The following is a 17,233-nucleotide window of genomic DNA, read 5'->3' as shown; positions in this document are numbered from 1 at the left end:
TGGGTTGCCATATCCTCCTCCAGGGAATCTTCCTGACCCAGGGATGCAACCCTAGTCTCTTGTCTCCTGCATTGGCAGGTGGGTTCTTTACCACTAGCACCACCTAGGAAGCGGGCATTAAACACATTTAATTCAGAGCCAGGTTCTAGTCTCGCGCCTCGAGGGCCAGGAGTTGTGTAAAAACTTGCCCTTGGCCGAGACTCGTCATCTGAAGCGCTTTGAGCTATGACATGTCCACAGCCTTTCAGGACGCATCTCTGGCCTAGGACTGTCCAGTATGGCAACGGCCAGGTCCGACTGACGCTGTCCAGGCGTCGCCCCAGGGGAAAGGTTGCTGCGCGGTCGCTAGGGACGGGAGGAGTCTGGTGGTGATTGATGGGGAAGGGGCGAATGAATAAAAGTACTTGTCTTGGGACAGCAAGGATCCCGAGCAAACTGCGGAGGCCACACTGTCAGGCATTCCCTCGGCGTTTCGTCAGAGCCAGACCCTCCCGCTGCTGAAGGGAGGCGCGCTCTGCTCCCGGGCAGCCGGGAACCCAGCCGCGCGCCGGGGAAGGAGGTCCCTGCCTGGTGCGTCCGGACCAAGAGGTAACCGTTCTGCTTGGTGTTTAATTCAAATCTGTGATTGAACCTTATCCTGGGGCTTCAGTTTGGATTACTTCTTAGGTTTGTTTTTGTTTGTTTGTTTGTTTTTTAACCTGTAGCTACAGCAGATTAAAATGGGATTGGAGTGAAGGAGAGGGCTTGAGTGTCTGAAGTCACTCGAAGGGGATAGAAACTTCCGAGTTAATCCAGATAGAGACTCTTCCAAATAGACCAAGTGGAGATGTCCGGGAGATTTTCCGAGTCAGCCGGCTCAGTCCTGGGGTGTGTGTATGGGGGGTGGGGGCGGTGCCGAAGGAGCCGGGAAGGAAGGGGTCTGAAAGTCCAGACATGCGGCATCCGGGGTTGCTGTGGAGTCGAAAGCAGAGACTGGCGATGCCCTTGATCTCTAACCTGCCTTGATTTGCCCCGTCCCCGCGCGCCCTTGGCCAGAACGAATACTGCTCCCTCTGCGCACACCAGGAGCTCAAAGCTTTGCTTTGGACACCCGTCCTCTCCTCCCCGTCACACCCCTTCCAGGATACCCCGCCCCACTGCGAGTCATTTACCCCTCAGGGGACGCAGGGGAGGAAAAACCAGCGAAAGCTGGCTCTGGAGGGACGGTCTAGGGGCGCAAGCGAGTCCCACGCGCCAGAGTTCCCCACTCCCGCGCCAGCTCGACTTATTAATACTTTTGCGCACTGAGAGTGCGGGCGCTGCTGCGCTTCAGGATAGCGGCTTGCAGGGGCGTGGCTGGGGACGCTGACCCGGGTGTCCTGTCTTCCTTCCCTTGCTGGTCTCTAGACTCGGAAAGCGGAGGAGCGGCCACCCGACTCCCTCTGGAGCAGGCAGCAGCATGCAGCCGCTGCCCAGCTTGTGCGGACGCGCCCTGGTGGCGCTGATCCTTGCCTGCGGCGTGGCGGGGATCCAAGCAGAAGAGAGGGAATTCCCGCCAGCCGGGGCCACTCAGCCACTTCCGGGGACCGGAGAGATGATGGAGACCCCGACTGAGACCTCCTGGCCCGGGAGGTCCAACGCCAGCGACCCGCGATCGTCCGCAACACCGCAGATTCCTAGAGGGGGAAGGATGGCGGGAATCCCACCGCGCACCCCACCCCCGTGCGATGGACCCATAGAGATCAAGGAGACTTTCAAGTACATCAACACGGTGGTGTCCTGCCTAGTGTTCGTGCTGGGCATCATCGGAAACTCCACGCTACTGAGAATCATTTACAAGAACAAGTGCATGCGAAACGGTCCAAATATCTTGATAGCCAGCCTGGCTCTCGGAGACCTGCTGCACATTATCATTGATATCCCCATCAATACCTACAAGGTAAGGGGTGCCTGCTAGGATCGCGATGGGAGGGCGCACCCTTAGGCCCGGGAAGATGGGAAAGTCTTTGCAGGGAGGTTCCTCAAGAAGAGCCATCCCCCTCAACTCCTCCACTTCCACTCTCCGGCCCCACAACCCCGTTTCCCCCCGTACTTTCAATAATCATTGGAACCGAACACCCTTCTGGTTTCAGTAGCCCCCTGCTAAGCCTAGAAAAAGCATAGCCCCTAGCTACTGCTGCTGCTAAGTCGCTTCAGTCGTGCCCGACTCTGTGCGACCCCACAGACGGGAGCCCACCAGGCTCCACCACCCCTGGGATTCTCCAGGCAAGAACACTGGAGTGGGTTGCCATTTCCTTCTCCAATGCATGAAAGTGAAAAGTGAAAGTGAAGTCGATCAGTCGTGTCTGACTCTTAGTGATCCCATGGACTGCAGCCTACCAGGCTCCTCTGTCCATGGGATTTTCCAGGCAAGAGTAGTGGAGTGGGTTACCATTGCCTTAGACCAGCAGCCTAAATATAACTTGGGAACTTGTTAGAAATGTATTTTAACAAGCCCTCCAGGTAGTTTGAAAGGTACTGGTCTTGAAGGACCTTGTCCCTAAATTCAACTCACAAAGGTATATTCTCTCTGCTCAGAGTTTGATGGACCATGGACTGGCAGATTGTTATCACCTGAAAGCTTGTTAGAGCTCCAGGTCCACCCCAGATTTATTAAATCAGAACCTGCATCTTACAATACCTATGTGATTCATATGCATACTAACCTTGGGAAGCGAATAGGTTTTTAGAAAACAAATGGCCTAAGAGAAAGATTCCCAGACAGGTGAGTGGGAAAACATATTCATCTGCTGTGCATGACTGTGTCGTATCTGGTCTTTACTGAATGCCTATGATGGGCCAAGCACCGGGATAAATGTGTTACTTTTCCTTCCTCCTTCTAACAACCTATGAGTAGATATGACTCCATTTTATCAATGATAGGATGCTCAAGGCTCTCACAAGAAGTAAGTGATGGAGCTGAGGAAAATCAGGCCCAATCTGTCAGGTTCCAAAGTGCGAACTGCACCGCATCAATTACTTTGCAGACAAGACCAAGAACACTTAACTGCAGTCTGTCACAGTTTCAGTAGCTAACATCATTGTGTGATTACCACTGGCATCAGAGGAAATGGGCATGAAGATTTGGGGACACAAACCCCCATATGATTTGACTCCCGCTTGCTTTGAAACTCTGAACACATCCCAACATCTCTGGACCTCAGTGTCCTCAACTCTACAATAAGCTGCTGAGTGAGTGAAGTCGCTAAGTCGTGTCCGACTCTTTGCGACCCCATGGACTGTAGCCTACAAGGTTCCTCAGTCCATGGAATTTTCCAGGCAAGAGTACTGGAGTGGGTTGCCATTTCCTTCTCCAGGGGATCTTCCCCACCCAGGGATCGAACCCAAGTCTCCCGCATTGCAGGCAGACGCTTTACCATCTGATCCACCAGGGAACCCACCAACTGGAATTTTGTGGCGTTGAGAAAACAGCCTAAGGGAAAGAGATGGAATATTAAAAAGGACTATGCAAATATGTAAAACTCTGCATCCCCATCATAATCAGCAATAGAAAGTCACCCATAAACACAGAACCCAAAAGTGTTAGGAACTCAGAATGTACTTTGGGGATTTGCCTAAAGCTAGCTTTGGGCTCAGTACAAGATTGGGGGAGGAGGGGGAAGGCAGGTAGGGTTAGGAAAAGGTTGTGGGGAATTCTTAGAGTTTTGTGACAGGAGAAGTTACCAGATAGGATGCTTTTAGGTTGTCTTTTATGAATTTCTGGAAATCCTAATCCAAAAAATCAGACATTAAGGAATTCTAGAGATTTGTAAGATTTACAGATAGTATTTAGATTAGGAGCCAGGTCCTAGAAAGAAACACTCCCAGAAATGAGGGAGAAATAGATGAAATCCTAATTTCCTGCATGACTACCAGTTCTGATGAACTCTGAGGATTTCCTGGGAGAAGCACGGGCTGAAATGTGTCCCTTATATGCAGTCCCATCTCCATTAGAACCAAAACTAACCCATTTTAGGAGTCCTACAGACCAAGTCTTACTGTTCTAATGTGGCAGAGGCATTCCTCAAACCTGACTTAAGAAACTTTAGAGTACAAGGTGTTGTGAAAACCTTTAAAATGAGTGATTTATTGTTGTTCATTCACTAAATTGTGTCCAACTCTTTGCCACCCCATGGACTGCAGCACACCAGGCTCCCCTGTCCTTTACCTTCTCCTGGAGTTTGTTCAAACTCATGTCCATTGAGTCAGTGATGCTCTCCAACTATCTCATCCTCTGTCACCTCCTTCTCCTCCTGCCCTCAATCTTTCCCAGCATTATAAGATCCTTCTGCAAAGGGAGATTGCATCTAGTTTTGTGAAAGATCTGTTAAGGAAGGTGCCAGGAAATCCCATGTGGTGAGCCCACTTAGATATCCTCCTAACTCCTAGGTCAGCTGGCAGGTGAAATCCTGTAGGGAAGGTAGGTTTGAGGGCACCAGATGTAAATCAGCTCTTCCAGGACCATCTTACTTTCTCTGCCTGGCCAAATTATTACATTCAATAAGCCAGAGACAAGCCTGTTCCCAAAGGGGCACACAGGTTTTCCCTCCCTTTCAAACTCTTTTATGATTTCCCTAGGAAGTTACATTCTTTTCCCTGAAACCATTAAGTCTGTTCAACCTATGTTTCTGTTTCTGAGTCATTACAAATCTGGCCCTGTAGTTATCCTTATTAGCTATGAACTAATCCATCACCTAGAATTAGGTCCTCTTGCTAGGTTTGCCATCACTGAATCCTACATAGTGGTCTTTGGTTTATGTTTATAATATGCATAAATATGTGTCACTTGAGACATGATATAATAATAATGGTTACCATTATTATGCATGGTATACTTGGTTTTGTTCATTTCAATCACTACAAGAAAGCCTATGGAAGGAGTATTGTTATCACCCCTGTTTGATGGGGAAATTGCATTTTCAAGAGATGAAGAAGTAACTTGATGATATCACACCACTAGAAAGTGATGAAACTTGGGTTTGAACCCAGGCCTCTGGCCCTAGAACCCCCCACCCTGCACAGACTGAGCTGCTCACAGCATGACCTCCTCCAATCTGGAATATTGTTAGGACCTCACTGGAGTATAATGGTGCAATTATGTGATGCACTACTTCACAGTAGGCTTCTTGGGAAGCATATTCAGTTTTAATTTTGTCATCTGAAGATTTCTATCTCCTGAAATTCCCCTCAGATGATCTATAATGTATAACATTGATAATATCACTGTTTGTTATTCTAAAGTCTTTATTTACAAAAACATCTAATCCAGGACTAGTTAAAAGCCACTTATTTCTTTAAATAAGTGTGTCACTATATTAAAAAGTTTAAAAAATGCATTTAGAATTTCACAGTAGTCAAGTATTATACTTCACACAAAGGAACTTAAGTGAATTATGAGTATCATTTAAATTTAGCCTAAAGTGGGGTACTCTGGTGATTTCTAATTTTGTTTTTGTGGGATGTTACTAGTCTCTTGAAAACCCACTTAATTATCTATGTTATATGCTATATAAATTAATATATAAATAGATAATTTATGTATGAAAGAAAAAGTATTAGTCACTTGTCCAACTCTTTTGACCTCATGCCGACCAATATGGAATTCTCCAGACAAGAATACTGGAGTAGGTAGCCCCTTTCATTCTCCAGGGGATCTTTCCAACCTAGGGATCCAACCTGAGTCTCTCATGTTGCAGGTGGATTCTATACCATCTGCTGATGCTGCTGCTAAGTCGCTTCAGTTGTGTCTGACTCTGTTTGACCCCCATTGATGGCAGCCCATCAGGCTTCCCCATCCCTGGGATTCTCCAGGCAAGAACACTGGAGTGGGTTGCAATTTCCTTCTCCAATGCATGAAAGTGAAAAATGAAAGGGAAGTCACTCAGTCGTGTCCGACTCTTCGCGACCCCATGGACTGCAGCCCATCAGGCTCCTCTGTCCATGGGATTTTCCAGACAAGAGTACTGGAGTGGGGTGCCATTATCTGAGCATTATAATTAATACATAATATAATATACATTCACAATTTCTGAAGGTTCATATAATACTGCAAGTCATCTATTGGTTTACCCAGGGTATCAAAACTTCAACATGAATCTGTAACTTAATCTGGAGTTCAGTAATTCTAGAGTTCAATAAAGTTGACAAACCACAAAATGTCACAGATTTGGCTGAAAGCCGTGCTCCTTGATGCAGCTGTAGAAATGGGATGGGACTTTTCAGGGAGGGGCTGCTATGAGCGCTGACAAACCTCAGGGCATGTGTCTCTTCTGCCTCAACTCCTTCAAGGAACTGTTCTCTGGAAACTTCTAGACAGAGTCAGTCCTCTCACCAGGGCTCCTATGTCAGGGAGGAAATTCTGATTGACAGATGTTGTGGGAGACTCAGCATACTGAAGCTTAAAAGGGGCTTCAGATAGGCATGTAAGCATGCTGGAAATAAAAGCTGTGTCTCCTTCTCAGCAGCACACACTAGGGCTGTCATTGTATTACATAAGAGCATCTAGATGAAAATGAAATGCAAGCATCCAAAGAGGACCTTTAAAAATATATAAGTCTATGTGTATATGGGCTTCCCCAGTGGCTCAGCAGTAAAGAATCCTCCTGCCAATGCAGGAGACACAGGAGACGTGGGTTTGATCCCTGAATCAGTTGGAAGAAGGCATGGCAACCCACTCCAGTAATCTTGCTGGGAAAATCCCATGGACAGAGGAGCCTGCCAGGTTACCATCCCTGGGGTTGCAAAGAGTAGGACAGGGCTGAAGAGACTGAGCACACACACATGCACATATATGGTTATACATATTCATATGTAAATACATTAAATGTTATAAGAATGTATAGATAAGTAGATAGGTGAATATCATTGGTCACAGTTCCTGGTACAAACTAACCAAGTAATAAATGTTACTAGAATGTGTGAGAGAGTGCGTGTGAATAAGAATGGAAATTGTCTTGTTTTTCAGCTTTTGCCGTTATAAACTTGACTACAAATAACTTTTTTGTATGGCTTTGTACGCATGTGTGACTATAGTTGAAGGATAAATTTCTAGAATTAGAATTATTGAATCAAAGGATATGTGCCTTTGTAATTTTGATAGGCATTGCTATACTGACCCCCAAAGTTATTGTTGTACTCTTAGTTTGAATCATGAGTTTGTGTAAGATGTTACAAAGCTATACAAAGATGTTATTTGTAGTCATGCTTATAATGGCAAAAGCTAAAATAAAAAAAACAGTTTCCATTCTTATTCACACATACACTCATACACATTCTAATAACATTTATTACTTGGTTACATTGTACCAGGTACTGTAACCAGTGATATTCACCTCTCTACTTATCTACATATTTTTATAACATTTAATATATTCACATATTAATATATATACATATATACTTACATATTTTTAAACATCCTTTCTGGATGCTTGCATTTCATTTTTCATCTGGATGTTCTTATGCAATACAGTGACAACCTCAGTGTGTGTTGCTGAGAAGGAGAAATAAGCTTTTATTTCCAGCATTTCACATGATTATCTGAAACCTTTTTAGAGCTTCAGTTTGCTGAGTCTCCCACAACATCTGTTTATCAGTATTTCCTCCCTGACTCAGGAGCCCTGGTGAGAGCCCTGGTCAGAAGCCATCTTTATATGGGCTTCCCTGGTGGCTCAGATCCCCTGGAGAAGGGAAAGGCTACTCACTCCAGTATTCTGGCCTGGAGAATTCCCATGGACTGTATAGTCCATGGGGTCACAAAGAGTCGGACGTGACTGAGCAACTTTCACTTTCATATATATATGAAAAGTTAAAAGTGAAACTGCTAGCTGCTTAGACAAGTACAATTCTTTGCAACCCTATGGACTGCAGCCCGCCAGTCTCCTCTGTCCATGGGATTTTCCAGGCAAGAATACTGGAGTGAGTTGCCATTCCCTTCTCCAGGGGATCTTCCCAACCCAGGGATCGAACCCAGGTCTCCCACATTGCAGGCAGATTCTTTACCAGCTGAGCCACAAGGGAAGCCCTCATATATATATATAGATATATATGTTCACACATATACATACATATATACACACATATATATGTATCAATATCTATCTCTAAAATAGAACGTGAATCACTATGCCAGTATTTATATGGGCTATGTATGCACTGACCCACAGACTAGTGTTTTAAGTATCTCATGGGAGGGTGAATCTCTCCTTATTCACAAACTACTTATTGTGTCCTTCTTGTAAGACTAAAATGAATGAAATAATCTAGATGTTTGTTGCCTATAGAATCCTGGAGTAGCACCAATGTCAAAGTTGCATAGGAAGAGCTGAGTGTACTTATAGATGCTGTGAAGTTTTATGTGTTGCTAGTGATTGATTGATTAGTTGGTTTGCTTGGTTTGGATTAGCAGTGATATTTTTTAAAGCCTTGAATTGAAAATTTCTTCAACTTCTCTTAACATCTCAAGAAGTTAAAAATGCTTGAGCAAATATTGAACTTTTAAATTGTAACAAATTCATTCTCTTTGTGCTGTATTTACATGGATAACTGAGTTGATATATATAGTTAACATAAATATAGTAAATAATAGAAATGTAGTTTCCTCTATGTATAAGCAAATAGCATTTAGTATCGTCCCAGTGGCCCTACTGGTAAAAAGCCTAAAGGTATGAGACGCAGTTTCAGTCCCCAGGTCGGGAAGATCCCTGGAGAAGGAAATGGCAAACTGCTCCAGTATTCTTACCTGGGAAATTCCATGGACTTTTTTTTTCCTAGTGGGCTACAGTCCATGGAGTTGCAAAGAGTCAGGCACAACAGAGCTCACACACACACACACAAATTGCATTTGAAAACAAATTTCCTTAAAAACTGATGACAGATATCTACATGGACATTATTTTGATAAGGATCGAAGTATAATCTTGTGGCGGTGGAGAGCTTTCTAAAAATTAAGCTGGTGACCTGTTTCGAGTGCCTCTAGATGGTTTTATTGTTAAGACTTTGGAGGCCACTGTTGGAGGCAAAGAAGCTGCCTTCCTAGGTCTGAGAGGCAAAAACTACTGATCTTTAACATTTAACCACTTCCGGTGGAATACATGTAACATTAAAATGCTGGTATGTCAAAATGGGAATTGCTTCACTGAACCCTCAAATGAGTTTTGAGTGAAATGACCTTGTAGTGACTGTCAGATAGTCAGGCTTTCCTGCTTGGGACACAAGCAAAGCTATATTTCCATCAAAAGCACCTTTCTCACTTTTCAATCTTAGACTACTTCCGGCACTTAACAATTCTGTGTATGATTAACTAGTTTCATAGTTAGAAGTAGAAGTGAACAGAACACCATCAAATTTTAACTTTTGAAGTTATACTTCTTTGATTAATAAATGGAAGTTTATGTGTATAGAGCAACACAAGAAGTAAAGGTATCATGGAGGTGGTGGTTGTCATTGTTTAGTTGCTGAGTCCTGTCTGACTCTTTTGCAACCCCCAGGACTGTAGGCCGCCAGGCTTCTCATTCCAGGAGATTTCCCAAGCAAGAATACTGGAGTGGGGTGCCATTTCCTTCTCCAGGGGATCTTCCCAACTCAGGGATTGAACCAGTGTGTCTTGCATTGGCAGGTGGATTCTTTACTGCTGATCCACCGGGGAAGCCCCTGCCATTGAGTAGGCGAGTCTAATTTTGCCCAAGATATCAATACTGTTGATATGTCCAGTTAAGTAACTGTGATATTTTAGTGACATTTTAGTAATATCTGGAGATATATTAGGGTTCACCGGCGGCTTAGCGGTAAAGAATCTGCCTGCTAATGCAGGAGATACAAGTTTGATCCCTGGATCAGGAAGATCTTCTGGAGGTAGAAATGGCAACCCATGCTAGTATTCTTGCCTGGAAAATTCCATGTACAGAGGAGCCTGGCAGGCTATAGTCCATGAGATTGCAAGGAGTCAGACACAACTGAGCACAGAGATATGTTAGTAGAAGAAGCATTTTGTACCCAGAACAGAACCTAGATACTTCTGAGATTCCTTTATTTAAATTAAAAAAAAAAAAATTTAAGGACCACCAATTAATCATATTTGAAGTAGTAACATTTTAAAAGTATTAATAAAGAGTAAGACTATTTGTTTTGAATAACCTTGAGTCAATTAATAAATATAACTAACACTCCAACACCCTGTAACAGTCAACCGCAGACAAATGCTTGTTAACAGACGTTCTACTCATATTTTTGTAACTGTCCAAATGAAAAAGAAGAGATTTTTGTTCTTTTTTCTATATATATGAGGCTATTGGCCATTGCAGAATAAGAGGTCAATGCTGCCGCTGCTAAGTCTCTTCAGTCATGTCTGACTCTGTGTGACCCCATAGACAGCAGCCCATCAGGCTCCACCGTCCCTGGGATTCTCCAGGCAAGAACACTGGAGCGGGTTGCCATTTCCTTCTCCAATGTATGAAAGTGAAAAGTGAATAGCAGATGTCAAATAACCCAGAAACGCAACACTTCCTAGTTCTGATTCATTGCTTCACATTTTGCCCATGGAAGCCTGTGACAAAGTGATTGGCAAACCCTTGGCCATGGACAATGGAAGGTTTCCCAGGGTTAACTCTATGATTCTTCTTGTGTTTGCCTTTGATCTGTCACTCGGTCACTCCATAAATCTAAGGCTCTTAAAATGTCAGGGCAATGTCTCTTTCAACATGGTAAGGTTTATCTATCAAAGACTTTACATTTTTTTCTTTGCTTATTTTAAATGAATCGTTCAAGACTGAAGGTATTTCCATAGTTGTACAAGAGGATGATACAGCCAAGACCATGTTGTTTCGAAGCCAGGGAGCCAGGGTCTTCATTCTCTAAAGAAAACCAAATAAGGTTTTCACTGTGTAGCTAATATGCAATGATTGATGATCTTTAGAGAAACATGCCTAATGCTAATAAGTGACTAAGTGCTTTCAAGGATGTTGACAGATAGAGCCTGAGCTGAAATGCGATTCTAAATATAATTTATGATGTGAAGCATTTTCTTTGAGGACTTTGCAAAGTTAAGAAGAGGTTGGTTATGTCTGGGAGATAGCTGAGCATGGTATATGGATGTACCTTAGCCAGCAAATCCTCTAATTTTAGACTTTTTTTTTTTCTTTCCAATGCTTTTATTTTAGAGATTTACTATTTGTCTTTCCTATAAGATCCTCTGGTGAAATTGGTAAAGAAATAAGAAAATGGCCAAAATGGGGTGGTAGAAGAAAGACAGAATGAGGATTGTTCTTGAGTCAGAAATTATTAGCAGGGACTTACTTCCCTGGGGGTCCAGTGGTTAAGACTTTGTCTTCTAGTGCAGAGGGTATGGGTTCGATCCCTGGTCAGAGAGCTAAGATTTCACATTCCTCGCAGCCAAAAAACCAAAGCATAAAACAGAAGCAATGTTGTAACAAATTCAATAAAGACCTTAAAAATGGTCCACATCAAAAAAAAGAAAAAGAAATATGTCAGCAAAGTTGACTGAGGCATTTTGTCCCCAAGATTCCTTTCCAGACATACTCGTGCCTTCTCACCCTTGTGTTTCTACTTCTCTCCTCCTTAGCTTCATTTTACTTTTCAGAAAGGAGTAATCCAATTCTCCGGGTGTTAGGTTCTATATGTCGCCTTCCCCCTCACGCAATGTTTTTAATTTATATTAAAGAGCTTTTGACTTCCATAGTAATCAAATGTTTTCTAAGCATAGATTATTCTGTAAACCATTCTCTGGATAGAATTAGGTTTAAATAAGACATGAAATGACTTAAGATTTGTTGAATTTATTAAGTTTGAGAGTCACTTTCTGAGCCATGAGATCAACAGGTTATAACTCTTTTGTTTCTTCAGGTGTCACAGTTATCTTAGAAGATTCAGCTCAGAGAAGTGAATCTGACCCTAAAGCTAGACTTGTGAATAGCATTTCTTAATGCTCTTAGTTGAATCTTTTCAACATATGTGACATGTCAATGAAAGCTTTTAAGCACAAATTGAGGATAAGTTTTCAGGTTCAGATCATAGAAGAGTAGCCATCCAGTTATTTACTGGCCTGTTACAGATGTGGAAATAAATTTCACTGTAACCTGAGAAGGGATATATATTTAAAGTGAAGTTAATTTACTCCTAAGACATATTTATTTTTTATCTTTTTATTCTGTCTCTTTGCTGCTCTTAGAGCTTTTGTTTCAGGAAACTTAACTCATTTTAATGGAGTCATTCATCTATTTCAGCCAGTCCTAGGAATCTTTTCAGAGCAGTGGAAAGCCCTTTCTTTGCTGGAGTGCACACCACAGATTCCTGGGACAGGGTCTCTGTCTAACACAACTCCAGGGGTTGCTGTTCATACTGTAGTCTATTTAAATGGCACCTTTGGCCTATTCTTTAAGTGATTAACTGCATTTTAATGGATGTAAGATGGAACTTGTAATTGATATTTGTCCCCAGGGCACAAGTACCATGTAAGTCAAGAAAATATTTTCTGTGCACTTTACCAGCAGCTTTAATTCTCACTGTATTTTTTTAATTAAATTTATTTATTTTTAATTGAAGGATAGTTGCTTTACAATATTGTGTTGGTACCCACCAAACATTAACATGAATCAGCCATAGGTATACCTATGTCCCCTCCCTCTTGAACCTTCCTCCCACCTCCCTCCCCACCCCACCCTTCTAGGTTGTCACAGAGCTCCAGTTTGAATTAAAGAAAAAAAAAGAAAGGGAGATCAATCGGACATGGGAAATCCTTGAATGAGGATGTCTTATCTTATGAAAATGCCAGTTCAAATGCAGAAAAACTCTTATCTGCCACAGGAAACAGATAAAAGCAGAAGAATACACCCTTCCCCAAACTTGTGAAACACAGCCACTCCATTATTTCCTTCTTTTGACTCTGACTGTAAAAATATTTCTATAATATCAGTCATTTGAAAGAAATGTTCACAGCTCATCACCAGATGGAACAGACAGCAGTCTGGCAAAGTAGCCCTGGTTGTCACTTGTAATGCGTTGCTCACCCACCTTCCTAAAAGCATCTCTGTGCTTTCCACATTCATCTCCACCATGCTTACAAATAACACACCGCATAGAATCCCAGCAGATAGTGAGAAATAGTGGGTTCTGTTTTATACCAGTCATTTCCGTGACACATTTGAGGAGGAGAGAGAGAGGGAAGGGAAGGAATTTTGCTTTCCACTTTTTCCTGTCTGCTTGGCAAGCGGAACTCCCAGAGAAGAGCCAACGCCTCATTTCTGGAGGCCCTGGCTTTATGTGTCAAGAAGACTTGATCTATCTGGTAGGGAGGAGGACCTGGACTAGACACTACAAAATCAGTCAATCAGTAGTAAGCACAGTCATCTCAATTCTCAGAAGAATTGTTTCAAATATGGGAACTGAAAAGCTCATGACAAGTCTTAATACAAGATGTCTGTCTTATGATCAAGTTCATTCACTCATCCATGAACTCATTCATTCATCATTAAGAGCCAACTCACTGGAAATGACCCTGATGCTGGGAAAGACTGAAGGCAGGAGGGTCTAGATTCCATTGGGTATTAAGAATGGTATGTATTAATAGGATTTTCTCCATTTAATTTGTCAAGAATGTAATTTTTAATTAAAAAAGAGAATTGGAAAATATAAATTTCCCCAGTTGGAAAGATTTTGTAGGACTCATTTAGCAATACCTTTAAAGAAAAGACATTGATTTTCTATTCACACTATTTATCCTTTTAGAAATTTTTTAAACTATGTAATATAAAAATATGTATATACTATAGTAGTATACAGTACATAGTATAAACTATGTACTATAAAAACAATTATAAATATATGAACTTTTGTAGTATTCTGTTGCCTTTTTTCTTTCTCAAACAGCTGTTTCAACATAAAGTTATGAAATCATGTGCATCTTTGAGTAGAAATCTTATAGTCAGTATGACCATGACTATTTTCAATCCAGTGTTTATTTGTTTGTTTATTTGTATTTATTTATACAAAAGAAATGTGCTAGCAGAGCAGTGGAAGCTTTAGGGGAAAGAGGCAAGCCTGAGGACAGGCTATCATTTGTCAAATGGACACTGCATTGCTCCTAGGACCAATACTAACAAAGGCTCTTTCTCAAATGAGCCATCACCATTGCAAACCAGTGTCAGTAACGGGAATATTTTCTGACTGGCTCGCATTTGATAAATAGTAAGTAGTATGTATTCAAACTTAATTTTAAACAGGACCCAAACATTTAAGTTAGGTGGCAGGGACCTAGAAACAATATTGATCCCTGACCTTTTTTTTTTTTTTTTGCAATCAGAGAGATTTGATTACATGCATAATTTGTCTTCAATACTCAGATTTTGCCCTTAAGTTATCTAACTGAATGACAAAAACTGCAAATAAGAAATATGAATGTATTATTGCTAGGTTTAAAGTTAGACTTGCTTCTTCTTGCAATAAAAGAGAATCAGTTTCCTCTACCAAAAGGAAAACTGAATCATTGAACTTCAGATTATAGGCACTGGGTGTCATTATTTTTGTCAAGAAATAGTGAAATAATTTCCAAGAATTATGAAAACCTCTAAGAACATTCTTTCACCAAATTTTAAAGTGGCATCTTGGTTGAGATTGATTTTTTTTTTAAGTTCACAGCTTTTCCTCCACTCAGGGCAAGAGATTAATGTCTTTGCATTCTTAATAAGCTCCAAGCCCTAAATTGCCAAGACATTCTGGATGGAGGCCATTTAGACAGAGATGAGCATCAACAGTACGCATGGTCTATGTCACAGGAGATCAGGCTTCTCAGTGTCTCCACAAAGCCTTCTGATGAGAGAAGCAGAGGTTGCCAAAGTCATCCTTCTGACTACAAAATAATAGAAATGGGTGATCAATCCCTCACCTTCTGTGGCCTCTCAGGACTGGCAGCATTCATGTCTGAATTGAAATCATGAAGGGTTTTTTGGCAGTCTCTTTTCCTTTGGAAGGGTAGATTAGAAAATTGTAATCTGTCGGTTGTGATTAAGTTTCTGATTATCTCTGTGTTGAACTTGAAGAGAATTGCTACAATTTTCAGTTTGTGTTTCCCTGTCCCCTGTGATAACTTGGGTCAGAGGTTGGACTGCAGGCCTCCCAGTGGTATGAAAAGCAATCATCCAATGTCCAGTCTGAGCCAAAAGCAATAATAACCTCAAAACAGAGCCTGGATTCAACGCAGAACTCATTTTCATTGGCCAGACATCTCTCTCTTCAGTGACCAGACACTCATTCATTTTGACTCATCTAATGACTGTACCCTGTGACACTCACATTTGCATATTTAGAGATTGTTCAAGACAATAAGATACTTGAAACGATCTGAATTTTTGGACATTAGATGAATAAAATAGCCAGGGAGTTATCTATTACTTACCTAAGTGAGCATGTGTGTGCGTGCTAAGTCACTTCAGTTGTGTCCAGCTCTTTGCCACCCTATGGACTATAGCCCTCCAGGCTCCTCTGTCCATGGGATTCTCCAGGCAAGAATACTGGAGTGGGTTGCCATGCCCTCTTCCAAGGGAACTTCCTGACCCAGGGATCGAACCCACAATATCATGTCTCCTGCAATGGCAAATGGGTCCTTTACCACAAACGCCACACAGGAAGCCTCACATAAGTGAGTGACCAAGGACAGATATATTCCCTGGTAGCTCAATTGGTAAAGAATCCACCTGAAATTCAGGAGACCCCAGTTCCACTCCTGGGTCAGGAAGATCCGCTGGAGAAGGGATAGGCTACCCACTCTAGTATTCTTGGGCTACCCTGGTGGCTCAGCTGATAAAGAATCCACCTGCAGTGTGGGAGACCTGGGTTGTCCTGACTCAGGGTCTCTCAGGAGGGTCAAGTTATTGGTGGGGCTGCAGTCATGAGAAGGCTTGTCCAAGGCTGGACACTTGGAAAATCGGTGCCAGCTGTTTTCAGGTGGCCTCAGTTCCTTGCCATGTTGCCTCTTCACAGGGACCCTTGAGTCTCCTCCTTGACATGGCAACTCCCTCAAAGCAATGATCCAAGAGCGAGCAAGGAGGAACCCATAATGCCATCTATGAACTAGTCTCAGATGTCAGGCATCATCAGTCCCACCACATTCTATTCACTAAATGTGAATCATTAAGTACCCCCCCCCCTTCAAAGAGAGGGAAATGAGCTTCACCTTTTGAAGGGAGGACTGTCGAAGAATTTGTGGGCATGTTTAATACTGGAGTGGGTTTCCATGCCCTTCTCCAGGGGATCTTCCTGATCCAGGAATTGAACCCAAGTCTCCTGCATTACAGGTGGATTCTTTTACTGTCTGAGCCATCAGGGGAGCCCTAAAAAACCAACACAGCAAGTTAATAAACTTCTAAGTACCTCTAAGTCTTTTAACCTATTAAAATGCAGTTTATAGTAATTTACCTTATAGGATTGCTTTGGGCATTCAATGATATACCATAGGTAAATGGCTTAGAATAGTCCTTAACCCACTGTAAATGTCAGTTTTCCTTTTTCTTCCCCCTCTGATACATATAAAGACAGAATGATTAGAAAGAGTATCATCTAGATGCAGTAGTTTATACCAAATTGTGTCTGGAAGGATTCTTTCAACTGGTTGGAATCTTTTTATTATGTTTGCAAGGGTAATTGACAAGTCTTCTAAACCACCTCAAGCTTGTAGCTGGTTCAGATTTGTGGGATCCTGGGTCTTCTACATTTCTGTCAATGTCTTCACCATTCATATGATCAACTTCTTTGAGTTTTCTGGTTCCTCACATCTTATATCCAACCCATCAACAAGTCCTGCTAGCTCTGTTATCAAAATATATCCTGTCTATAATCAATTCCTTTCAGTTGCAAGGCACCACAAGTTTCAGCCCATGATCTCTCATCAAATCCTCTTTTCTTGACTATTCTAGTCGTCTATCATTGTCTATCTAGTCCATTCATAGTCTGCCATACCACTTTCTAGTCTATTTTGAGCACCCAGAGTGATCTTTTTATGTTTTTAGAATGAGAAGGGTTGTTTGTTGTTTTTTTTTTAATGTGGACCACTTTGTTTCAAGACTTCGTAGAATTTGTTACAGTATTGCTTCTGTTACTTATGTTCTGGTTTTATTAGCCATAGACGTATGGAATCTTAGTTCCCTGACCAGGAATCAAACCTGCAACTCCTGCACTGAAAGGTGAAATCTTAACCGTTGGATCACCA

General features: G+C 42.2%; 1 protein-coding gene across 2 annotated transcripts in view; it reads left to right on the top strand.

The window, feature by feature from the left end:
* The first annotated feature begins 270 nt into the window (after positions 1-270).
* EDNRB (endothelin receptor type B) overlaps positions 271-17,233 on the top strand; it is a 32,070-nt gene continuing 15,107 nt past the window's right edge. The window contains exons 1-2 of one of the 2 annotated variants that reach the window (XM_027557757.1): positions 271-588; positions 1,387-1,918. In XM_027557757.1, coding sequence (XP_027413558.1) covers positions 1,439-1,918 — 480 coding nt within the window. In that variant the 5' untranslated portion in view covers positions 271-588; positions 1,387-1,438. Of the gene's footprint in view, positions 667-1,386; positions 1,919-17,233 lie in introns of both variants that reach the window. The other variant, XM_027557758.1, reaches the window with a different exon arrangement.

Source organism: Bos indicus x Bos taurus, chromosome 12, assembly GCF_003369695.1.
Source record: "Bos indicus x Bos taurus breed Angus x Brahman F1 hybrid chromosome 12, Bos_hybrid_MaternalHap_v2.0, whole genome shotgun sequence".
Lineage (NCBI taxonomy): Eukaryota > Metazoa > Chordata > Mammalia > Artiodactyla > Bovidae > Bos > Bos indicus x Bos taurus.
This window is presented reverse-complemented; position numbering and strand designations above follow the sequence as displayed.